We start from the raw sequence: 26,457 nt of genomic DNA, 5'->3' as shown, positions 1-26,457 counted from the left end.
GGCGAGCCCCCCCAAAAAAAAAAAAAAAAAAAAAAAAAAAAAAAAGAAAAGTTCTCTTTCCCAGTACCTTCTTTTCTTTACCTGCCATTTTGACACCATCACACTCCCTATAGGCCCTGAAGCCCTGTGACATCTTCCCAACAATTTCTGCTCCTCCCCACCCTCTCAAATAAGTCTGCTCCACCCTCTTTGTGCCATCAGCCCACTCTCACCTTGGTCTCAGCCCTGTTTGTGCCATCAGCCCACTCTCACCTTGGTCTCAACTTGGAGCCTTCTCTTAAGCATCCCCAGGCCCATAAATTCCTTCTTGCCATGTGAGATCATATAGTTCTTAAGACCTCTTAAAATGTGTCCTGCTGTATCTTAAGAGCTCCTAAAATGTGTCATCTATGTGATTTTCTCTACAAATCTTCCTCTAAGCAGAGAATGTGTTGGCTTTACCTCGCTTAGTAAAAACAAACCAATTTTTCACCTTTAACCGGTATCTAAGGTATGTACTATTGATATAATAAAAAGTGCTGGCCAGCCACAGTGGCTCACACCTGTAATCCCAGCACTTTGGGAGGCTGAGGGAGATAGATTGTTTGAGCTCAGGAGACCAGCATGGGCAACATAACAAGACCACATCTCTACAAAAAATATAAAACAATTAGCTGGGTGTGCTGGCTTGCGCCTGTAGTCCCAGCTACTCCAGAGACTGAGGCGGGAGGATCACTTGAGCCTAGGAGGCAGAGGTTGCAGTGAGCCGAGGCTGCACGCTACTGCACTCCAGCCTGGGTACTAGAGCAAGACTTATCTCAATAAATAAATAAACAAATGCCATTTATTAAGCAATCTATATATGTCAGTCACTGTGTGGTTTTACCTGTATCTCAATTAATGAATGAGGGGGGAAATTTATGTAATTTTTTCCAAAAGTCCAAATTTTCCAAAAGTCACTCCTCTATGACAAGCTGGAGCTGACATTCTGTAACTCGAACTCTTTTGATTCTAGAGCCCATAACCCTTTCTTTCACTGTACCACAAAATTAGGCAAGGAGGACCCAAATCCATATTTTTGAAAATCCTGACACACATTTGGGTCAGATCTCTAATAACTGTGGCTATCACTTAGTTACTGCATGCCTAACACATGTGACACACTCTACCAGGTGCTTTACACAAACGTTAACGCATTTCATTCTCACCACGATCTAAGAAATGTTAGTAGTCCTTTTCATAAATGGAGACTCAGAAGTTAAATAAGCAAAAGACTCATGGTAAACAATGAGGTAAGATATATAATATGCCCACTGCAAAACCCAGTCTGTATTTCCCAATCTGTGACATTGGGAAGCATTTTAGAACGGAATCTTGAGGAATCTTGCTAGAAATTAGTTGACTGCTTGTACCTAGATATATCTATAGTACCTGTATCATTTGATTTGTGTGTGTGCAAATGTGGGATCGTCCTAAGTGCATCAAGCATAAAGATCTGCTCAGTGACTTAATATTTCATACTCTATGTCCTGTTTGCACATGGGCAAAGCCTATATTTTTCTCAGTGGCTAAAAGTTATCTTAGTGTAATAGGACTTCAGAATAAGATGAAGTGTAATGAAGGTGCTGGCTTTCTCCCTGACTTGGGAGATCAGAAGAGTCTGAAAGCAACTCAGAATTCGCAAGTCAGTTCCTTGTCTAGAGGAAAAGAAACACACAAGAATGCTGCATATCTAAAAAGATTGCTTTCTGGGTGTCAAAACTCATATTAGCCATGTAAACTATAGAAAATATCCACCTTCAATCATGATCAAATACATGCAGGCAAAAACTGGGGGGATAAATTTGTAACTATTACACTTCCTGGCCAGGCGTGGTGGCTCATGCCTGTAATCCCAGCACTTTGGGAGGCTGAGGCGGGCGGATCACAAGGTCAGGAGATCGAGACCATCCTGGCTAACACAGTGAAACCCCGTCTCTACTAAAAATACAAAAAAATTAGCCAGGCGTGGGGGTGGGCACCTGTAGTCCCAGCTACTCGGGAGGCTGAGGCGGGAGAATGGCATGAACCCAGGAGGCAGAGCTTGCAGTGAGCTGAGATCGCACCACTGCACTCCAGCCTGGGTGACAGAGCGAGACTCCTCTCAAAAAAAATTTCCTAAAAAATTTAAAAGATGATATCCCTTCTGGTTAGGTTAGGCTACAGCTGGTAGGGGGGAAAAAAAAAGCGCAGCATAAATGCTTATGACTCTTTTGGAAAAGAAAACTGGTAATAAAACAATCAACCAAACAACCAACCAAACAAACAAAAAATACCAACATATTAACTCCAGTAATACGTATTAGAAGAAAAAACTGGCAACAACCTAACTCTTAAATTTGAAAATTGGTTAAGCAAATTATGGTATATCCACTCAAAGAAATAGTACATAATCAATAAACAATTGCAAAGATTCTAGCACCATGGAACATTACGTAGTATCACATGAAAAGAGCAGCTCACATAAACTCATACCTGTGCTATGATTATAACTATCTGAAAATGAGGCATTCATTTAGTCCCAGGCCAAAGGGAATAATGGAGAAAAACGGAAAACTTCTGGACCATCCAAGGGGGCAGCATTGTGAAAGTTGTTGTTGTTTTTGTTTTTGTTTTTGTTTTGAGACAGAGTATCACTCTGTCACCCAGGCTGGTGTGCAGTGCTGCAATCTCAGCTCACTGTAGCCTCTGCCTCCCAGGTTCAAGCAATTCTCCTGCCTCAGCCTCCCAAGGAGCTGAGACTACAGGCGCCTGCCACCACACCTGGCTCATTTTTTTATTTTTATTAGAGATAGCATTTTGCCATGTTGGCCAGGCTGGTCTTGAACTCCTGACCTCAAGTGATCCACCTGTCTTGGCTTCCCAAGGTGCTGGGATTACCGGGTGAGCCACAGCACTTGGCCAAAATGTCATTAACCTCATTTAAAAATTACAACCCTTACACTATCTCAACAGTATCAGAGCTTTATCTGTTCCCACTGACAGCAAAGTGCTGCTCTGCCCAAGGGAAAGAAATAGAGGCACAGGGGACCCCACAAGTCAGAAGCAGGAGGGAAGGGAGGAGCTTGCCAGACATGACCTCTACTTCAGGAAGCCTGGTGCCAATGCCACACACAGGGTTGTTGGACACCACAGTGCCCAGGCAAGTGTGCACACAGAATCACTAGCTCAAAAAGTTATTTTTCAGAAGCAGGCCTAAAGTCAGCTGAATTCCATCCCACAATGGGCAGGCCTATTATTAGACATAATCTAAAACAGCCAAGAGGCTGTAAGCATCCTATCCATCACATGCTTCTATAACTGTGCAAGGAGATGCCGTAAATCTGCTCCTGAGCAGACCAAAGGCACCTGGGCCCTATCCTGGCCCCACCCCCACTCCACAGCTACCTGTCTTATTTTCACAGGGGCATCCCAAGATCACTTCAGATTACCACATATGTGAGCAGGATGGCCAAACAGCTCCCCACAGAAAGGAGGCAGAAGAAGGGTGGGAGCAGTGGCATCTCTGGGCTAGAGTTCCTGTGGGATTTTCTTAAATGCTGAGCACAGGGGCTTCTGAGATGTCACTGAATTTATTCTTTCATTTAAAGGTTGTATTAATACATAATTTCTAAACCTTCAGAGGCAAAAGGGAAGTAATCAGTGTTGCCACTTATAGCCTAAATGGATGTTCCATTTTATCATTCATTCAAATACAATTCTGAGGCCAGGTCTGGTGGCTCACGTCTATAATCCCAGCACTTTGGAAGGCTGAGGCAGGCAGATCACCTGAGGTCAGGAGTTCAAGACCAGCCTGGCCAACATGATGAAATGCTGTCTCTACTAAAAATACAAAAACTAGCCACGTGTAGTGGCGGACACCTGTAATCCCAGCTACTCAGGAGGCTGTGGCAGGAGAATCACTTGAACACAGGAGGTGGAAGTTGCATTGAGCCAAGATCACGCCACTGAAATCCAGCCTGGGTGACAGAGTGAGACTCTGTCTCTTAAAAAGAATAAAACAAATATAATTCTGAATTAAAATTCAAAATATCAATGACCAATCCAAAGTAGAAGTGGGCAAAAGCTATATGAAAATTAGAGACTTTACTGAACAACCCAAAAAAGCTCAAAACAAAATGAAAGAAACAAACTAGCAGAACAACCAGTATAGCTAGATAAAAAGGGCTAGTATTATAAAGAGGTTAAGTCTCCACATATTAGTTTATAAAATTCTAATAGGTTCCAGTCAAAATCTCAATAGCGTATTAAAAAAGTTTTAAGACTGGGTGTGGTGGCTCACGCCTGTAATCCCAGCACTTTGAGGCACCAAGGCAGGCAGATCACATGAGGCCAAGAGTTTAAGACCAGCCTGGCCATTATGGCGAAACCCGGTCTCTATTAAAAATACAAAAATTAGCGGGGCATGGTGGTGCACGCCTGTAATTCCAGCTACTCGGGTGGCTGAGGCACAAGAATCACTTGAACCCTGGAGACTGCAGTGAGCTAAGATCATGCCACTGCACTCCAGCCTGGGAGAGAGAGCAAGAGCCTCTCTCAAAAAAATAATGATTTAAATTATTTCAAATGTACAGAAAAGTGCAAGAATAGTTCAAAGGGCTCACATACCCTTTTCAGCGAGATTCTCCAACTGATGTTTTACATCATTTGCTCCGTTATCTTTTCCTGACACCTTTGAGAGCAGGTTGAAGATATGAAGCCCCACTGTTGCTCAATACTCTAGTGCGTTGTTTCAAAAAACAAGGACATTCTCCTCTATAACTAGCATACAAGCCTCCACATTAGGAAATCAACACTGATACAACACTCTCAATCCAATCCACAGACCCCATTTGAATTTTGTCAACTGTCCCAACAATGTCTCTTTTTCCTTTCTGGTCCAGGAGTCTACCCCAGAGCTACATCTCACCAGTGTCAATCAATCTGGAATAGTTCCCTTTTCTCTTCCTGACTTCCATGTCCCTGCCAGAGTACAGTCTTTTCATTTTGCAAGATGACCCTCAATTTGATCTGTATTTCCTCAGGACCAGACTCAGGTCATGCTTCCTTAATGGCAATACCAGACACATGGTGCTGTGTTCTTCCCAGGGCATTGCATCAGAAGACAGATGGCAACCCAGCCCACTACTGCTGATATTTACCATATTCACCTGATCAAGTTTATTAGAGATATAGTGTCTCAAGGCCCCACAGACCTATAAGATCAGATTCTGCATGTTAACAAGGTCACTAGCAAGTCACACACATGTTGCTGTTTGAGAAGTATCAGTGAAAGGTCTTATAAAAAGTAAGAGCCACATGGGGAAGTTCAGATTTTATTAGAAGCCTTTGGAGGGTTTTAAGCTATAGAGTGGCATGATCTGGTTTCAGTTCTCAAATGGCTCCTTTGGCTGTTTTGTGGAAAGCAGAACGGGGAGGGGCAAGGACAGAGCAGGGAGTTAGTTGGTAGTCTGGTTAAGGGATATTGGCTGCATGGGTGAATGTGGTGTTGATGGAGGTGGTGACACATGGTCAGAAAAGACACAGTTTGAAGTTAGAGCCAACAAAAATTGCTAATGAATCAGAAGTGGACATGAGAGCCATCACAACGATAAACATCAGCAGCCAACACTAGTTTAACACAAGCCATGTGCCAGGAACTGCTCCATGTCTTTTCAGGTGAAAAGTCATTCAACTGTCACAATAATCCCAAGAGGTACAGGTGACAACACCACTTTATTCAAATGAAGACAACATGGTAGAGACAGGTAGTGTAGCTGCCCAAGGCCTCAGATCTGAGCTTAGGCACTGGCTGGGCAGCTTGTACTTCATCACCATCCCTTACAGAACTGCAAACATGGCACCGTTTATGAAGAGGAATGAGACTGGTAACGGGAATCAAGAGTGCTTTGCCAAACATGGCAACACGCAATTCCCATTGCACGTCCACATGGAAATGGCAGGGAGAGAGCTAATGCGACAGGATCTCCGAGGAAAGGTGGGGTAGGGATAAAAACGGGAAGGTCATTAGCACAGAGGTAGTACTTAAAGCCAACAGGTAGATGAGCTCACCCAGAGCAGTTTTTCAAACTGCAGGCTGTGAAATCAATTTAGTGGGTCATGAATAGCACTTAAAAAATGAAATAGAGCAGAATGGAAAATAACAGCGTCCATGGCTCATGAAGCATAAGAACTGTTTTGTGAAACTTTTGTTTCTGTTGTGTCTGTGTGCATAAGACAGTGTAGTGTGTTTGTACTTGGCTGGTATCTGGTATGGCTGAAAAAAAGATTTAAAACCACTGGTCTAGAGGTTAACTTAGAGTGACTGATCCCTGAAATCACTAGCATTTAGAAGTTGGAAAAGAGGAAAAGAAGCCAGAAAAGGAGAGTGAGGAAACAGGAAGGAGGAAAGGCAGTGGGGAGCCCCAAGCAAATGTGACATGTTGGACATTCAACGTGCTAGTGAGTCATGCAGTATGACAACAGAGATGTCCATAATTATGGAATGGCAAGGTAAGCACACAGCAGTGGGAGCAGAGGGGTGAGTGACCTGTTTAAACTTAGCGCAGAATAAAAAAGGGAAGGAGAGAGGTGATATTAGGATTTTGAGATCTAAGTTTAAGGGAACAGCAGGATATCCAGTCTGTAACTGCCATAAGCAGCAAATATCCAATCATTCTTTTATTGTTGTTGTTTTTAAGCATCTACTATGGGCTGGGCTGTTTACTAGACCTGGGAAGATAACTAGGACACTGTTCTATCCTGAAAAGCCTCAAACTGCAAGAGAACAACAGCTGCAGTACAGTGAAGAAAGGGTCAGAAGATAGGGTAACAGGTTTGTTGAAGGCCATGGCAATTTTCCTTTGCAACCATACTGTTCACTATTGGCCAATCAAACCCATCACTCCACACAGACCATGCACTCCGACCTCTTGATTTGTGCTTGGTCTCTCCCCAAAACACTTTCCAAATCTGAGTCATTCCTCACGGCCACTTGGTTTCCTCACTGAAGCCTTCAGGAAAACTGCTCAGCTTGGTGATCTTGCCTTCCCCAAACAGCTACAGCACTTTTTGTCCATACACCATTACCTGGTGGCTATGTCCTTATTTCCACACTTGGTATGAATGCCTCATCTCCCCAGCTGAGCTATATATTGTTGAAGTCATGTAACAAATATGTCTCACATCTACAAGGTCCTCGAACAGCAGCCAAGCAAACACTTGTTGCTCTGCTACTAGACTTCCCCCTCCAATCCAACTTGCACTTCAGCATCTTCCTGAAAAAGATCTGATTAATTCACCCCCTATTTTAAAACCTTCACCAGCTCCCAATTATTAGTATAGCACATGCAGACTTGTCTTCCAGGTGTGCCACACAGCTTTCCCGTTCCCTGCCTCCCAAACACCTTAAAGTTGAAGCAACAGCAATAAAAACAGTCACGTGCTACATAACGCATTTCTGTCAACAATGACCATGTACACAATAGTGGTCCCATCAGAGTACAACGGAGCTGAAAAATTCCCATCGCCTGGTGACGTTGTAGCTGTCACAACGCAATGTATTACCTCCTTGTTTATGGTGATGCAGGTATAAACCTACTATACTGTCAGTGGTAGAAAAGCATAGCACATACAACTATGTACAGTATATAATACTTGATAATAAACTATGTTACTGGTTTACATATCCTATGTGTAATTCTATATTATGTATACTATGTATTCTACTTATAAAAATTAAGTAACTACAGCTGGGTGTGGGAGCATGTGCCTGTAGTCCTGGCTACTCAGGAGGCTGAGACAGGAAGATCTCTTGAGCCCGGGACTTCAAGTCTAGCCTGGGCAACATGGCAAGACCACATCTCAAAAAATAAATAATTTTAAAAGTTAACTGTAAAACAGCTACCACCAGGCCTTGCAGGAGGTACCCAAAAGAAGGCGCAGTGGCTCACACCTGTAATCCCAACACTTTGGGAGGCCAAGATGGGCAGGTCACTTGAGACCACGAGTTCGAGACCAGCCCCACCAACATGGCAAAACCTCATCTCTACTAGAAATACTAAAGTGAGCTGGGTATATTGGTACATGCCTATAATCCCAGCTACTTGGAAGGCCGAGGCGAAGAATTGCTTGAACCTGGGAGGTGGAGTTTGCAGTGAGCTGAGATCATGCCACTGTACTCCAGTCTGGGCGACACAGAGAGACTGTCTCAAAAAAAACCCAAAGCAAACAAACATAAGAAGACACTGTTATCATAGGGGATGACAGCTCCATGTGTGTTACTGACCCTAAAGACCTCCCAGTGGGCCAAGATGTAAAGCTGGAAGACAGTGATACTGATTATTCTGGCCCTGTACAGGTTTAGGCTAATGCATGTGTTTGTGTCTTAGTTTTTAACAAAAGTGTTTAAAAAATAAAAAATAATTTAAATATGGCTGGGTGCGGTGGCTCATGTCTATAATCCCAGTACTTTGGGAGGCCGAGGTGGGTGGATCACATGAGGTCAGGAGTTCCAGAACAGCCTGGCCAATATGGTGAAACTCCGTCTCTACTAAAAAACAAAATAAAAAAATTAGCCAGGTGTGATGGCGTGTGCCTGTAGTACCAGCTACTCAGGAGGCTAAGGCAGGAGAATCGCTTGAACCCATGACATGGAGGCTGCAGTAAGCCGAGATCACACCATTCCACTCCAGCCTGGGCAACACAGCAAGACTCTGTCTCATATAATAATAATAAATAGAAAAAACCTTATAGAATAAAGTGGCTAGGCCTGGTGGCTCACACCTACAATTCCAGAACTTTTGGGAGGCTGAGGAGAAAGGACTGCTTGATGCCAGAAGTTTGAGACCAGCCTGGGCAATGCAGCATGATTCCAGCTCCACAAAAAATAAAACAACGTAGCCAAGCATGGTGGCATGCACCTGTAGTCCTACTCAGGAGGCTGAAGTGAGAGTTGCTTAAGCCCAGGAGTTTGAGGTCACAGGGAGCTATGACTGTACCACTGCACTCCAGCCTGGAACAGAGTGAGACCTTATCTCTAAGAGTAACAACAATCATAAAAGAAAAAAGTTTATAGAATAACACAAAGCTAAAATATTTTTGAACAGTTGCACAATGTGTTTGTGGTTTAAGCTAAGTGTTATTACAAGAGTCAAAACGTTAAAAAATTTTTAAAGTTTTTAAAGTAAAAAAGTTACAGTAATCTGGCCGGGCGCGGTGGCTCACGCCTGTAATCAACTCTTTGAGAGGCCGAGGCAGGTGGATCACAAGGTCAGGAGATCGAGACCATCCTGGCTAATATGGTGAAACCCTGTCTCTACTAAAAACACAAAAAATTAGCCAGGCGTGGTGGTGGGCGCCTGTAGTCCAAGCTACTTGGGAGGCTGAGGCAGGAGACTGGTATGAACCCGGGAGGTGGAAGCTTGTAGTGAGCCAAGATTGCGCCACTGCACTCCAGCCTGGGCAACAGAGACTCATCCGTCTCAAAAAAAAAAAAAAAGTTACAGTAATCTAAGGTTAATAATACTGAAACAAGAAAACTTTTAAACATAAATTTAGTGTAGCCCAAATGTACAGTGTTTATACAACCTACAGTAGTGTACAGTAACATCCTGGGCCTTCACATTCACTCACCGACTCACCCAGAGCAACTTCCTTATCTTTTATACCTTATTTTTACTGTATCTTCTCTATGTTTAGATATATGCAGATACATAAATACTTACCATTCTTTTACAATCGCCTACAGCATTCAGTACAGTAACATGCGGTACAGGTTTGTAGCCTAGGAGCAATAGGCTATACTACATAGCCTAGATGTGCAGTTGGCTACACCCAGGCTAGGTGCATGTAAGTACATCCTAAGATGTTAGACCAATGACAAAAATCACTCAATGATGTACTTCTTAGATATATTCTGTTAACTGAGGCATGATTGCACCAAAACAAAACAAAAAACAACCTACCACCAGCACCACCAAAGGTGCGTAGAGATGAAAATTAAAAAGACGACTGATATTCATTGAACTGCTGACAACAGATGTTTTGGGGGTGGGATTACAGGTCATAGTCACCTTTTAGAAACAGTTTGACCAACACGTTAATTTTAAAACAAGAAATAAAAAAGAAAACTTAATAACTGCAACTACTTTTATTGAGTGTTTAAATTATGTGCAAAGCAGTATTTTTTGTTTGTTTTGAAACAGAGTCTCCCTCTGTTGTCCAGGTCGGAGCGCAGTGGTGCAATCTCGGCTCACCGCAACCCCTGCCTCTGGGATTCAAGCGATTCTCCCGCCTCAGTCTCCCGAGCAGCTGGGATTACAGGCGTTTGCCACAACACCCGGCTAATTTTTGTATTTTTAGTAGAGACGAGGTTTCACCACGTTGGCCAGACTGGTCTCGAATTCCTGACCTCAAGTGATCCATCTGCCTCGGCCTCCCAAAGTGCTAGGGTTACAGGTGTGAGCCACTGCACCCAGTTGCAATGCAATATATTACAGTCTCATTTAATCTTAACTCTATGATGTAGTAACTAGTCATTACACAGATGAGGAAACAAAGGCTCAGAGAGTTTAAGTAACTCTCATAAGGTTATACAGCCAGTCAGTGAAGACGACAGGTTGGGACTAATAAGGAATGTGCCCTAATTTCTACCGTTCTTAGCGATGTTGTGTATTCCCAGAACACCCAGCAGGCACCTTTTGCATCTTTTCCTTTGTTCAGCCTGGTCCTTCTGCCTGAATAATACCAGCTTTGCTGACATACCACTCACCTGTCAAGTCCAGTGCAAATCCCACTTTTCCCTTAACACCTTCCTAGAACACAAACCATGATAAGCATTACCAGAGTTATCTACCCTTCTATTTCCCCCACAGCGTGGGACCTTAGTTCTCCTACTGCCACGTACAGAGCAAGCATTCAAACACTGGGTGAATTAAGCTGACAATATAAATTCTCTTTCCGACAAACATAAAGGTAACAGATGAAGACCAAAAATTTTAATCTGTGAAGAAAATGAGTATCAAGAAAGGGTTTCCATAATCCCTCCCCTCATTCTCTGCTCTGAACCTCACCTCTCACTGAAGCATAAGGAAAGACAGGTTAATTTTCACCTCTTCCAAAAAGTGGCTTTACATAATAAATCCCACTTCTGAAGAATAAAAACTACCTAACTTGTTATTAAAAATGTAAGCAATGAGAATAAAAAGGTTTCTTTAGAGTTTTTTAAATTACTTTCAATGCCTCTGACCCTTGAAAGAAAGCACTTAAGTTTAGTACAAACGAAATGCAGAAACATGCAAAGTTACTTTCCATATACATAAACATGGAGACACAAAACCAGTGAAACAGACACATTTAAATTCAAAATGCTCTTAACAACTGACCACATCTGAATTTATGAGCAGAAGTTGAGTCCAAACAAAAACACACTGTAAAACAAAAGTGCTGGCTAACAACCTTAGAAAGGAAATATAGGAGGGGACAAACAGATTTTAACGCGTCCTTGGCCTTCCTGAGCAAAACAATGAGAAATGCAGTCAACCAAAGCATTTAGACTTGATTTTACTGGAGATACCAACACCATAGGTCAACCTGTCAAATGAAGCAAAAAGCAGAACCGAGTTCTATGGGTTTAGTCCCCTACAGATAAAAGCCAATGGACCTTTTTACAGTTTATGGGGTCCTCTCCATATGGCTGGGGATTGCAGGCATGGGAGGAATATTGTCTGGACGATTAACTCCTGTGAAATGAACATAGGAGTTAGGAGGAGCAGAGGTGAGTCAACACACTCTACACTTCCACGGTTGCCTCAAACTCATCACAATTCCAAAATACCAAGAAATGATGTGCTAGTTCTTGCTTTTTTTAAATGTCAATAAGCTAAAGTCCTTCTGAAGACTGAGCTTCTCACTTAACAGTCCAAACGAATAAATACTTTGCAGGATTACTTCAAATATATTACAAACATCAAAATGCTAACTCCAAACTAAGATGAAATAGTTATTACCTTTAATTATTCAAGAAGAGCATTAAGAATTAGCAAATTAATTCAGGGTCAGAAAACCTTAAAGAAACAAAAAGATCATTTCAGTAACATAAGAACTTTGTGCCAGGTGCGGTGGCTCACGCCTGTAATCCCAGAACTTTTGTAGGCCAGGGCAGGCGGATCATGAGGTCAGGAGTTCAAGACCAGCCTGGCCAATAAGGTGAAACTCCATCTCTACTAAAAAATACAAGAATTAGCCAAGCATAGTGGCGCATGCCTGTCGCCCCAGATACTTGGCAAGAGAATTGCTGGAACCCGGGAGGTAGAGGTTGCAGTGAGCCAAGATCGCGCCACTGCACTCCAGCCTGGATGACAGAGCAAGACTCCATCTCAAAAACAAAAACAAAAACAAAAGAAAGACCAGGCACAGTGGCTCACGCCTGTAATCCCAGCACTTTGGGAGGCTGAGGCGGGCGGATTACAAGGTCAGGAGTTCGGCCGGGCGCGGTGGCTCAAGCCTGTAATCCCAGCACTTTGGGAGGCCGAGGCGGGTGGATCACAAGGTCAGGAGATCGAGACTATCCTGGCTAACATGGTGAAACCCTGTCTCTACTAAAAATACAAAAAACTAGCCGGGCGCGGTAGCGGGCGCCTTTAGTCCCAGCTACTTGGGAGGCTGAGGCGGGAGAATGGCGTGAACCCGGGGGGCGGAGCTTGCAGTGAGCCGAGATCGCGCCACTGCACTCTAGCCTGGGAGACACAGTGAGACTCCGTCTCAAAAAAAAAAAAATAAATAAATAAATAAATAAATAAACAAGGTCAGGAGTTCGAGATCAGCCTGACCAACACGGTGAAACCCCATCTCTACTAAGAATACAAAAATTAGCCAGGTGTGGTGGCTCATGCCTGTAATCCCAGCTACTTGGGAGGCTTGAGGCAGGAGAATTGCTCGAGTCCGGGAGACAGAGGTTGCAGTGAGTTGAGATCGTGCCACTGCACTCCAGCCTGGCCAACACAGTGAGACTCTGTCTCAGGGAAAAAAAAAAAAAAAAGAACTTTGTAAATGTCTGTAGCTCTAGACCTTATTTTAGGGTACAAGCCATAACTATAATAAGGAGGGTGTCATGTATAAATATAACAGACACCGAGACAAAAGAAAACCACTTCTGACAGTAGTTTGCCATCTTTTCCAAGAGATTTGAGTAACCATTAAACCTTCCTCCTCCTTTCTCAATTGGGGACTTCTCTGATGTAATATCAGGGAGAAGAACAAGGGAACATTGGGTATCAAGTGGTGCACACCAGGGAGCATACCAGGGAGAAGAACACCAGGGTGCACACCAGGGAGAAGAACAAGGGAACATTGGGTATCAACTGGTGCACACCATCTCTCTCCTGAAGAGACAGAAAGAACATTGAGTAGTACTGTCGTACCTAGAGACAAACTAAATGACTTGAAGAAAGAGACCAAGAAAAACATGTTTAGAAAATCATCCAGAAATAGGATTTTATTTTAGTAAGCAAAGTGAACAAAAAATACAATTTTATTTTAGCAATCTACAATTGCTTCCACTATTAAATTTATTTTCTATTGATTCTCCTGGGTCACCTGTTGGAAAAAGTACTACAATCAGAATTAGGAAATCTAAATATTTCCTAGTTTTGCCACTTGTTCTGTGACTTGGGCAAGTTATTTAACCCATATGTCTCACATTCTTCATCTGCAAAAATGGAGTTAACCTACCTTGCCACCGTACAGAAAAATCTCACAATAAGTCTGCAAACAGTTAAGTACCATGTAAATTAAAATTATCACTGTTAATATTACCACCCTCATTCCCTCTCTCAGGTAAAAACTTGAACCAATCATAAAATAGGTAAAAGACACCAGACACGGTGGCTCACGCCTGTAATCCCAGCATTTTGTAAGCCCAGGCTGAGGTGGGCAGATCACTTGAGGTCAGGAGTTTAAGACCATCCTGGCCAACATGGTGAAACCCTGCCTCTACTAAAAATACAAAAATTAGCTAGGCATGGTGGCAGTCGCCTGTAATCCAAGAATCACTTGCTTGTACCTAGGAGGCAGAGCTTGCAGTGAGCCGAGATTTCAACACTGCACACTCCAGCCTGGGCAACAGTGAGATTCCACCTCAAAAAAAAAACAAAAACAAAAAAACAAGTAAAAGACAATAAGGAAAAATATGGAAAAAGAGGTTAGCTATCAAACAAACAACAAAATAAACCCTAAAAAACACAATAAATAACTACTGATTGGTGTAACAGCACTCTGTGACAGGTAATTTTTGTCATTCTCTAATTAGGAAAGATCCCACACCCTGGAATCTACAGTCCATTCATAGAAATCACAGCAGGGTTAAATCCTCATCAATCCTCTAATTCACAACGAAGAATGCCGACAGAGCGCATTCTTACTCTATATGGCAAGAACTACAAGCCACAAGACCAATCCCCACCCTCCCCACAGAGGGACAGTGGCCTGACAGTTGGAGCTCTACTTGGAAGCAGACGGCCTCTAAAGTGCAAGTTTTCTCCCTCCTTCCCTGACCTCTGGCATGAAATTAGCAACCCTAACCCCAGTCATTCTGAAATAAGCCAATGGAGAGTCACCTGCAATCCTAAATTTTGAAAACAAAACAGTCAAAGAGACACAAACATTCTATGAAAAATCAGCCACAAGCATAACATTGCAGGTACTGTGGGTTTGGTTCTAGACCATGGCAATGAAGCGAGTCACACAAATTTTCTGGTTTTCCAGCACATATTAACTTTTATATGTTTACACTATACTTCAGTCTACTGTGAAATGGCATTATGTCTAAAAGACAATGTACATACCTTAATTTTAAAAATACTTTATTGTTAAAAAATGCTAACAATCATCTCAGCCTTCAGGGAGTCCTAATCTTTTTGCTGATAGAGGGTCTCGCCTCTATGTTGATGGCTGCTGACTAATTAGGGTGGTGGTTGCTGAAGGCTGAGGTGGCTGTGGCAATTTCTTCAAATAACACAACAATGAAGTCTGATGCATGGACTGGCTCTTCCTTTCACAAAAGATTCTTTTCTATAGCATGCCAAACTGTTTGATAGCATTTTACCCACAGTAGAACTTCTTTCAAAATTGCAGTCAGTTCTCTTCAACCCTGCCACTGCTTTATCAACTACGTTTATGTAACATTCTAAATCCTTCATTGGCATTTCAACAATGTTCACAGCATCTTCACCAGGAGTAGATTCCATCTCAATAAATCACTTTGGTCATCCATAAGAAGCAACTCCTCATCTGTTCAAGTTTTATCATGAGGTGACAGCAATCCAGTCACATCTTCAGGCTCCACTCTTAATTCGAGTTCTCTTGCTATTTCTACCACATCTCCAGTTCCTGCCTCCACTAAAGTCCTGAACCCCTCAAAGTTATTCGTGAGGGCTGGAATCATCTTCCAAACTCCTGTTCATGTACTGACCTCCTCCCATGTTCTTAATGTTCTTAATGGCATTTAGAATGGTAAATCCTTTCCAAAAGGTTTTCAATTCATTCTGCCCAGACCCCCTAAAGGAATTATTACGTAGAGCAGCCACAGCCTTATGAAACATATTTCTTAAATAATAAGACTTGAAAGTCAAAATGACTCCTTGATCCAGGGGCTGCAGAATAGATGTTGTGTTAGCAAGCATGCAAACAAAATTAATCTCCTTGTACATTTCCATCAGAGTTCTTAGTGACCAGGTGCACTGTCAAGAAGTAATATTTTGAAAGAAATCTTTTCTGAGTAGTAGGTCTCAACAGTGGCCTTAAAATATTCATTACACCATGCTGTAAACAGATGCGCTGTCATCTAGGTTTTGTTGATCCACTGACAGAGCACAGGCAGAGTAGATTTAGCATAAATTTATGGGCCCTAGAATTACTGGAATGGTAAATGAGCACCGGCATCAACCTAAATTCACCAGCTATACCAGCTTCTAATCAAGAGTCAGCCTGTCTTTTGAAGCCAGGCATTGACTTCTCCTAACTATGGAAGTCCTAGATGGCATCTTCTTCTGACATAAGGCTGACATAAGAATATCTGTTCAATATAGCCACCTTCATCAGTGATCTTGGCTACATCTTCTATATAACTTGCTGCAGCTTGTACATTAGCACTTGCTGCTTCGACTTGCATTTTAATGTTATAGAGAGGGCATCAAGAACTTCAGGAACCAATCTGTGCTGGCTTCAAACTTTCCTTCTGCAGCTTCTTACCTCTTTCAGCCTTCACAGAAGTGAAAAAGAGTTAAAGTCTTGCTCTGGGATTAGGCTCTGGCTTAAGGGAATATTGTGGCTACTTGGATTTCCCATCTGGGTCACTAAAACTTTATCCATATCAGCAATAAGTTGTTTCATTTTCTTCTCATTCATGTGTTCACTGGAGTCATATTTTCAATTTTCTTCAAGAACCTTTCCTTGCATTCACAACTTGGCTATGTGTTTGGTGCAAGAGGCCTAGTATTCAGCCTCTCTTGGCTTCTGACATGCCTTCCTCACTAAGCAATCATTTATAGCTTCTGATTTAAAGTGAGAGATGTGCAATTCTTCCTTTCACTTGAACACTTAATGACCACGGTCAGGTTATTAACTGACCTAACTTCAATACCGTTGTGTTCAAAGGAAGAGAGAGACCCGAGGAGAAGATGAGATGGGGTAACACCCGGTTGGCAGCAGTCTGAACACACATCTATACACAACATGTACAGATTAAGTTCGCCGTCTTATATGGGAGTGCTTTGTGGTGCTTCAAAACAATTACAAAAGTAACATCAATGATCACTGATTATAGATCTTCATGACAGATAATAACAATTTTAAAAGTTTAAGGCTGGGCGCAGCGGCTCACGCCTGTAATCCCAGCACTTTGGGAGGCCAAGGCGGGTGGATTGCCTGAGGTCAGGAGTTCGAGACCAGCCTGGCCAATACAGAGAAACCCCGTCTCTACTAAAAATACAAAATTAGCAGGGCGTGGTGGTACATGCCTGTAATCCCAGCTACTCGGGAGGCTGAGGCAGGAGAATCACTTGAACCAGGAGGCGGAGATTGCAGTGAGCCAAAATCACGCCATTGCACTCCAGCCTGGGGAACAAGAGGGAAAATTTATCTCAGGAAAAAAAAAAAAAATTTAATATTCGGGCCAGGTGTGGTGGCGCACGCCTGTAATCCCAGCTACTCAGAGAGGCCGAGGAGGAGAATCGCTGGAACCCAGAAGGCGGACGTTATAGTGAGCTGAGATGGCGCCGCTGCACTCCAGCCTGGGAGACAGAGTGAGACTCCAACTCAAAAATAAATAAAATAAAATAAAATTAAATTAAATAAAAATAAAAATAAAATAAAATGTTTAAAATATTGGGAGAATTACCAAAATGTGACATAAAGACAAAGTGAGCACATGCTGTTGAAGAATTAGACTTGATCAAGGCACGGTTGCCATAAATCTTCAATTTATAAAACGAAAAAAATCCCACAATATCTGTAAAGTACAATAAAGTAGAACGCAATAAAATGAGGTATCCCTGTATTTCCAAAGCTTCTAGGTGGTAATAACAATAGCTAAAATTTATCTAATGATTACTTAAGTCTGGTAATGTTCTAAAAGCTTTAGTTATGAACTAATTTAACTGGCACAACCACCCACGAGGTAGGTACAATTATTATTTTCCATTTTCTAGACAAAAAAAGACAGGCAGAATAGTTATTTGCTTGGTCACATTGCAAACAAGTGGCAGAGCTGGGATTCAAAAATCAGGGGACTGGCTGCAGAGACCACACTCTAGATAGTGAATCTTAAAGCACCCATCAACCAACACCACATGGTTTACCTGAACAATTCAGGCATCTTAACAATGTCACACAGAGACATAAACAATAATATAGTATAGTATCTCTCACTGTTCGGTCACTTGTTTCCAGGTTAATGTTAGAATAACATGAGTCCATGAAAATAAGATCTTGTTTTCCGTTTGCACTAATATGGACTAAATAATTGGACAAAAAACTGGATATAATATATATATATTTCTAAAAGTAACAAAAATCTAACAAGATAGTGAGGTATTACCAAATTAATATCCTGAAAAGGATGGAAATCCAAAGAAAGAGGCAAGACCTGGGGCATCTGTTGATTTGCCAGTGGAGGCCCAGAAAGTGTCTGGCTCACTCCAAGGCCTTGCATAGGAGATAACTCATAACTCATAACTCAGTAACGTGCTCCTCACCCCCAGCGAACCTGTGAACTAAAGCCCCAAAGGGCTGTATCCTAGGAGTAAGATTGAAATAGAAGTAAATCAGTCCTCCCATGGACTCAGCTTCAAACCATCTGGATAGTCCAGAAAAACTCAAATCTTCAACTCTTTTTTTTTTTTTTCCTGAGATGGAGTCTTGCTCTGTCCCCCAGGCTGGAGTGCAGTGGCGCCATCTCAGTTCACTGCGACCTCCGCCTCCCGGGTTCGTACAATTCTCCTGCCTCAGCCTCCAAAGTAGCTGGGATTACAGGCACCCACCATCATGCCTGGCTAATTTTTGTATTTTTAGTAAGGAGGGGATTTCACCATGTCGGCCAGGGTGGTCTCCAACTCCTGACCTCAGGTGTTCTGCCTGCCTCTGTCTCCCAAAGTGCTCTGGGATTACAGGTGTTAGCCACCGCGCCTGGGCTTCAACTTGTATTAAAATGATCCTTATTGGCTAGTGCAGTCAGTCACCTGGAAAAAGACATCACATTCAAAGCCTCTATTTCTATAAACAATTTTTCAAATACCGTATCTAGCACACAAACATATGAACAAAGTACCATGAGTAAGAACCACGAGAGGCAGTTATAGATCCAAAGGAACTCCAAAACTGGAGATATCAGGTGACTATAAAAGAACTATATTTAGTATGTTCCAGGAAATAAAAGTCAAGTTTGAAAAATTTAGCAGGCAACAGGAATTCATAAAAAACAATGTAGCAGATTTAAAAAGAATCACAACAGAAAAATACAGTAAGATATTGGTAAGAACTATCCATTGAGTTATTAAATTAAAAGCAGACTAATCGGCTGGGCGTGGTGGCTCATACTTGTAATTCCAGCACTTTGGAAGGTTGAGGCAGGTGGCTCACTTGAGGCCAGGAGTTCAAGACCAGCCTGGTCATCATGGTCATCATCTCTACTAAAAGTACAAAAATTGGCCAGGTGTGGTAGCACACACCTATGGTCCCAGCTACTTGAGAGGCTAAGGCACAAGAACTGCTTGAGCCAAGGAGGTGGAGGGTGCAGTGAGAGCCAAGATCATGCCACTGCACTGCACTCCAGCCTGGGGGAAAGAGTGAGACTCTTGTCTCAAGAAAAAAAAAAGCAGATTGGTCAAAGAGAAGATTAATTGAAGACAGGTCAAAGTAATCTACACGGAATGAAAAACAGAAAAGAAAAAAACACTTGTAATGGATGCCATTTAATCCCAGCACTTTAGGAGGATTTAGGCAGGCAGATCAGGAGGTCAGGAGATCGAGACCATCTTGGCTAACACGGTGAAACCCTGTGTCTACTTAAAATGCAAAAAATTAGCCAGGTGTGGTGATGCATGCCTGTAGTTCCAGTTACTTGGGAGGCTGAGGCAGGAGAATCGCTTGAACCTGGGAGGCGGCAGTTGCAGTGAGCCGAGATCTCACCACTGCGCTCCAGCCTGGATGACAGAGTGAGAATCTGTCTCAAAAAAAAAAAAAAAAAAAAAAAAAAAGAAGAAGAAAAAGAAATCACAAAAGAAAGGGTGACTAAAAGGTTGAACATATCCCTGTATGGTTGGACTCTTAGAATGAGAAGGGAATGCAGGCAAGGCAGTGAGGAGAATTACTGGGAATTTTCCAGAACAAATAAGAGATACCACCAAAGATTCAAGAATCTTAGTGAATACAAAACAGATGGTCTCTATTACCTAGAAGGTCTTCCAAAAATAACATGAACCTGTTCTCTCAGTACCCACAGTTAAATATCTACTGTGGTCCTACTAGGGGTTATCACAGGGTATACTATATAGACAAACTTATAACACTCTCAGTGTGTGAGGAACTCAAAGTCAAGGATTTAGAAGAGGTATTTTCAACTGTAAAGATTTCCCTACTCAGCCAGGGAAGGTGGCTCACGCCTATAATCCCAGCACTTTGGGAGGCCAAGGTAGGCGGATCATCTGAGGTAAGGAGTTCAAGACCAGCCTGGCCAACATGGTGAAACTCCATCTCTACTAAAAATACAAAACTTGGCCAAGAGTGGTGGTGGGTGCCTGTAATCCCAGCTACGTGGGCAACTGAGGCAGGAGAATCACTTGAACCCAGGAGGCGGAGGTTGCAGTGAGTGGCGATTGTACCACTGCACTTCAGAATGGATGACAGAGCAAGACTCTGTCTCAAAAAAAAAAGAAAAAGAAAAAAAAAGACATGGAGGAACCTTAAATGATTATTGCTAAGTGAAAGACATGAATCTGAAGCAGCTACGTGACTTTATAATATTCTGGAAAACGCAAAACTGTGAAGTCCGTAGGAAGATCAATGATTACCAAGGATCCAAGGGAAGAGCGGGAAGGATGAATACGGGGAGAGCACAGGTGACTCCTGGGATAATGAAACTATTCTGTATCACACTGTATTAGCAGATGCAAGACATTATACATTTGTCAAAACCTACAGAACATACAATGAAGAATGAACTCAAGTCAGTCGCTGTGGCTAGCACCTGTAATCTCACCTGAGCCCAGGAGCTCAAGGTTACTGTGAGCTATGATTGCACTACTGCACTGGCTGACAGAGCAACATGCTGTCTCTTTAAAAAAAAAAAAAAAAAAAAAAAAAGGTCAGGCATGGTGACTCACGCCTGTAATGCCAGCACTTTGGGAGGCTGAGATGGATGGATCACCTGAGGTCAGGAGCTCGAAACCAACCTGGCCAACATGATGAAACCCCATCTCTACTAAAAATACAAAAATTAGCCGGGCATGGTGGTGGGTGCCTGTAATCCCAGCTACTCAGAAGGGGTGAAGCAGGAGAATCGCTTGAACCCTGGAGATGGGAGGTTGCAGTGAGCTAAGATCATACTACTGCACTCCAGCCTGGGCGACAGAACAAGACGCTGTCTCAAAAACAAACAAAAAAGGTCAAATATGAACTGAACTTGAGTTAATAATAAAGTATCAATATTGTATATCAAGTGTAGCAAACGCACCACACTAATATGATACATTTACAGTAATAGTGGAAACTATGGCGGGATTGAGGGAGGGTAAACAGGAACTCTCTTATTGCTCATTTTTTCTGTAAACCTAAAACTGCTCTAAGAAATAAAGTCTACTAACATTTTTCTTAAAAAGTTCATGTATCAGGAAAAACAAACCACAATGAGACAGCACTTCATACCCAGTAGGATGGCTATAGGAAGGAAAACAAAAAATTACAAGTGTTGGTGATGATATGGAGAGATTGGAACCCTCACATATTGCTGGTGGGGCCAGGCACAGTGGATCACTTGAATCCAGGAGTTACGAGACCAGCCTGGCCAACATGGTGAAACCTTGTTTCTAAAAATACAAAAATTAGCCAGGCATGGTGGTACACACCTGTAATCCCAGCTATTCGGGAGGCTGAGGCACGAGAAACGCCGGAGCTCAGTGAGTGAAGCCTGTAGTGATCCGCAATCACGCCACTGCACTCCAGCCTGGGCCACGTGTGGGAATATAAAATATTCAGCCACTGTGAAAAAGTCTGGTGGTTCTTCAAAAAGTTGAATACAGAATTACCATGATCCAGCAATTCCACTCCTAGGTAGATACTCAAAGTAAGTGAAAACAGGTATCCAAACAAATAGATATACACACATGTTCATAGCAGCACTATTAAAAATAGCCAAAAGATGGAAACAACTGAAATGTCCATCAACAGATGAACGGATGAACAGATGGTGGTGTATACATAAAACTGAGTATTTATCCAGCCATGAAGAGGAATGAAGTACTCATACACAATACAATGTAGATAAATCTCAAAACACTACGTACTAAGTGAAAGAAGCCAGACATGAAAAGTCATATATTGTACGATTCCATCTAATGAAATACCCAAAGTAAGTAAATCTAAAGACAGAAAGCAGATTGGTAGTTGCAAAGGACTGGGAGAAGGGAGCAAGGGGAGTAACTGCTTAATGGGTACCAAGTTTATTTTGGGACTAGATACAGGTCGTCATGGGTGCACACATTGTGAATGTAGTAAATGCCACTCAAGTGTTCCCTTAAAAATGATTAATTTTGTCACGTGAATTTCATATCAATTAAAAAAATCTGGCTGGGCGCAGTGGCTCACACCTGTAATCCCAACACTTTGGGAGGCTGAGGCAGGAAGATCACTTGAGTTCAGGAGTTCAAGACCAGCATGGGCAACATGGCAAAACCCCATCTCTACAAAAAAGTACCAAAATTAACTGGGCATGGTGGTGCACACCTGTAATCCCAGCTACTGGGGTGGATGAGGCACAAGATTCGCTTCAGCCTGGGAGGCGGAGATTACAGTGAGACGTGATCACACCACTGCACTTCAGCCTGGGCAACACAGCCAGATACTGTCTCAGAAAAGAAAAAAAAAATATCTAAAAAGGTGTAACTGAGAAGAACCTAGGACATGCAAGAATGAGTAATTCATTACATAGTCTTCCCCTTTCCTCCTCTTCCTCTTTGTAGCTGGGACTACAGGCACGCACCACTATGACCGGCTATTTTTTAATTTTGTAGAGACAAGGTCTCACTATGCTGCCCAGGCTGGTCTCCAACACCTGGGTTCAAGTGATCCTCCCACCTAGCCTCCCACTGTAGGCGTGAACCACTGTGTCCAGCCTCCTTTACACCTCATTCCCATGGCTATGCATCTCGGCCCTGCAAAAACATGAAACGTGGAAGAACAGACTGGTGGTTGCAAAGGACTGGGAGAAGGGAGCAAGCTATCTGGGAGGTTTCTAACACTAAACTAGATATTGTTTCTTTGAACACTGACCTACTTCTCCCTTAAGAACTGCGTGCAAGTACTAAAAACTAACCTTTCACCATTATCTTCCTAAAATATTCTTGTGATACCTTCTGCTACGCCCTTTGAAGGGCCTCAAGACAATTCATGTATTCACCCTAAGACAGGTTCCTCCAGTGTGATGCCAACCTTTCTGCCCACCTGCTCAGAACCTCGATTTTGCCAAGATCGCTAGCTTTCACTAAGCTTTACTAGAATTAACCAATGTTTTCTAGAGCCTTTCCCTCTCTATGGCCAATTTTATTTTCAAATGTTATTTATGTACTTTTTGGAGAGGAGGTCTCACTACGTTGCCCAGGCTGGTCTCCAACTCCTCGCCTCAAGCAATCCTCTCACCTCAGCCTTCTGAATAGATGGAATTACAGGCATGAGCCCCCACAGCCAGCTCTATGGTCAAATTCTTACAATGTATTATTAATGATCTAGTTTGTCTGTTTCCCATACAACACTGCTGAACACGCTGAGGACAAGTACTAGGACTCATCCCCAAACTCTGAAAAATGGTGCTTCTCAGTTGTTTCCCCATTTGGTTTCTTTTCTTCTACTCTAAAATACTAGACCCAATATGCTTAATTCTTTTTCGTTTGTTTTGTTTTGTTTTGTTTTTGAGATGGAGTCTCACTCTGTCACCCAGGCTGATGGGCACTGGCATGATCTTGGCTCACTGCAACCTCCACCTCCCAGGTTCAAACGATTCTCTTACCTCAGCCTCCGTGTAGCTGGCATTACAGGCACATGTTACCACGCCCAGCTAACTTTCATATTTTTAGTAGAGATGGGGTTTCACCATGTTGACCAGGCTAGTCTTGAACTCTTTTACTTCAAGTGACTCACCCGCCTCGGCCTCCCAAAGGGCTGGGATTACAGGCATGAGTCACCAGGCCTGGCCTCAATATACTTAATTCTTTACCTACATTGTTTTTCATGGCTTCAAAAAGGTTCCTGACCACCAAAACTAATCCTCGGCAAAGGACAAGTCTTCCCTACGCCAAAACGAAATACCACTTGTTTGTCTTTTTTTCTACATTGTTTTTCTCTACCTCTAAAATGATTGTTTGTTCATGTGTTCAATGGACTGTAAAGGATATGGCAGGGGACAATACCATAATCTTGCCCTCAGGGAGGACTGCGGGAGGAGGGCAAGAACACGTTTAGAAAGGTATAATAGGCCGGGCGCAGTGGCTCATGCCTGTAATCCCAGCATTTTGGGAGGCCGACGTGGGCGGATCACAAGGTCAGGAGTTTGAGATTAGCCTGGCCAACACGGTGAAACCCCGTCTCTACCAAAAACACAAAAATTAGCCAGGCGTGGTGGCGGGTGCCTGTAACCCCAGCTACTCGGGAGGCTGAGACAGGAGAATGGCATGAACCCGGGAGGCAGAGCTTGCAGTGAGTCGAGTGGAGATTGTGCCACTGCACTCCAGCCTGGGCAACAGAGCGAGACTCCATCTCAAAAAAAAAAAAAAAGATGGAGAACAGAAAAGAGGACACAGACCCAGACCTGGAAATAGAGGCACCTCTGGGACACCAAGCTGCAGCAGAGAATACAAGTGGGGAAACCAGGAGATGGGGCTGGAGAGGCAGGGCAGGGTCCTACCGTGGAACCCTGAAGACCAAGGTAAGGTATCTAAATTTAATTCAGTACACAATGAAAAGGATATGACAAGAGCTACCTTTCAGAAGACTTTCTGGCAGTAGTTGGGAAGACACTAGACCAGGGACTGGGGAAGAAGGGTTACTATTCACGAAGCTACAAGAGCTCAGGCAGGTCCAGCACTATGCTCATTCAAACCACTGCCAATCTCTACTTCCACAAGCCTTGACCTGTCTCCTACTTGACTGGTTCCCTCTACATCTCTTCAAGACACCTCTCTTCAATTCCTTCACTTAAAATCGCTGACTAGAAAGGACAAATTAATAGTCTGTTCTAAAGAAGTGATTTAAAAAGTGAATATTGTGGACTGATATAACCTTCTGGTTCACAGTTTTTACAATAAATATGTTGGCTCCTACCGTGTGCCAGGCTCTACTCTAGGAAACAGGGATGCAGACAGGGATGGAGTAGGCCAAGTTTCCATTCCATGGTGTTTACATTTTGTGAAGGAAACAGATAAAAAGACAAGACTGTCAGATAAATGCTGTGAAGGAGAGAGAATGGGGCAGAGGGAGAGAGCACGTACTCATGTGGGGGCTGCGTGGGCTCAGGTGGGCAGGGAAGGCCTGTCAGTGTGGGGAGAAAGCAGCAGCCACATGGTGTACATTTTCACAAAGCATACATTTTACATTAAAATGGAGCAACAGGTTTTGAAGCCACATAGAGCTGCATGATAGCCCTGGCTCTATCACTTAGTGGCTGAGTAACCTTTTCCAAATGAATGAATCTCTCTTCAGTCTGTTTCTTTATCCCCATTTTACAGATAAAGTATTGACTTTATTAGGTTATTCTGAGATAATTAAATAATGTATATAAAAAGTGCACTGTGCCTGGTACTTGGTAACTACTGATTTACTAGATCAGTGATTAAATACACATAGAAATTATTTTGCTGCTGTATCTAAACACTAGATTTAGCAAAAACTGTCCGAAATCAGTACCAATCATAATCCCAAATGCCATAATCCTCAATGTTAAAATCCCAAAAGACTAAAGTCTAAAAATCCCTAATGTTTAAAATCACAACCCCAAAAGATTAAAATCCCAAATGTTGAAATTCCAAAAGCCAAATTTTGGGGCAGGGGATTTGCATAGTTTTGGTTGTACACAATAGTTACACCATGCTAGGTGGAACTATGACCTTGCTATTGTCATTATTTGGAAATTAAGTATGGTTTAAGGAGATACCTATGGGTACCAAGTTGCCAAGGATAGATCTGTGGACTTAATTTTAGCTATCAACTTGACCGAACACCTAGAAACCTGGTAAAGCACTGTGTCATGTGTGTCTGTGAGGGTGTTTCCGGAGATTAGTGTGCGAAGTCTCAGTAGGCAAGGACGGCCCTCTATGTTGGTGGGTACCATCCAATCAGCCAGGAGCCCAGAGAGTACAAAGAAGGTGAATTGCTGAGAGCTGGGACAGACTTTTCTTCTGCTGCCTTGGACATCAGAACTCCATGCTCAGCCTTTGGACTCCAGGACTTAATCAGTGGCCCCCTGGGTTCTGAGGCTTTTTGACCTTGGACCGAGAGAACACCATTAGCTGAGGCCTTTGGATTTGGACTGAGGTATGCTACTGGTATCCCAGGGTCTCAAGTCTGCAGATGATCTGTCGTGGGACTTCTCAGCCACCATAATTATATGAGCCAATTCCCCTAATAAATTCTCTTATATATCTATACCCATATCCTACTGATTCTGTCACCCTAGAGACCCCTGACTAATACAGATTTGGT

The 26,457-nt window shown here is 42.8% G+C and overlaps 2 protein-coding genes across 4 annotated transcripts in view; one reads left to right on the top strand and one right to left on the bottom strand.

Moving 5' to 3' along the window:
• Window positions 1-26,457, bottom strand: part of TCF20 (transcription factor 20) — a 126,075-nt gene that overhangs the window by 62,647 nt on the left and 36,971 nt on the right. The window lies entirely within an intron of this gene.
• LOC112633192 (calcium-binding protein P-like) overlaps window positions 14,395-26,457 on the top strand; it is a 40,484-nt gene continuing 28,421 nt past the window's right edge. Inside the window, exon 1 of the mRNA XM_025399639.1 lies at window positions 14,395-14,487. Within this exon, the coding sequence (XP_025255424.1) occupies window positions 14,395-14,487 (93 nt within the window). The remainder of the gene's footprint in view (window positions 14,488-26,457) is intronic.

Source organism: Theropithecus gelada, chromosome 10 (genome assembly GCF_003255815.1).
Source record: "Theropithecus gelada isolate Dixy chromosome 10, Tgel_1.0, whole genome shotgun sequence".
NCBI lineage: Eukaryota > Metazoa > Chordata > Mammalia > Primates > Cercopithecidae > Theropithecus > Theropithecus gelada.
Note: the sequence above shows the minus strand (reverse complement) of the source record. Positions and strands in the feature narration are given on the sequence as shown.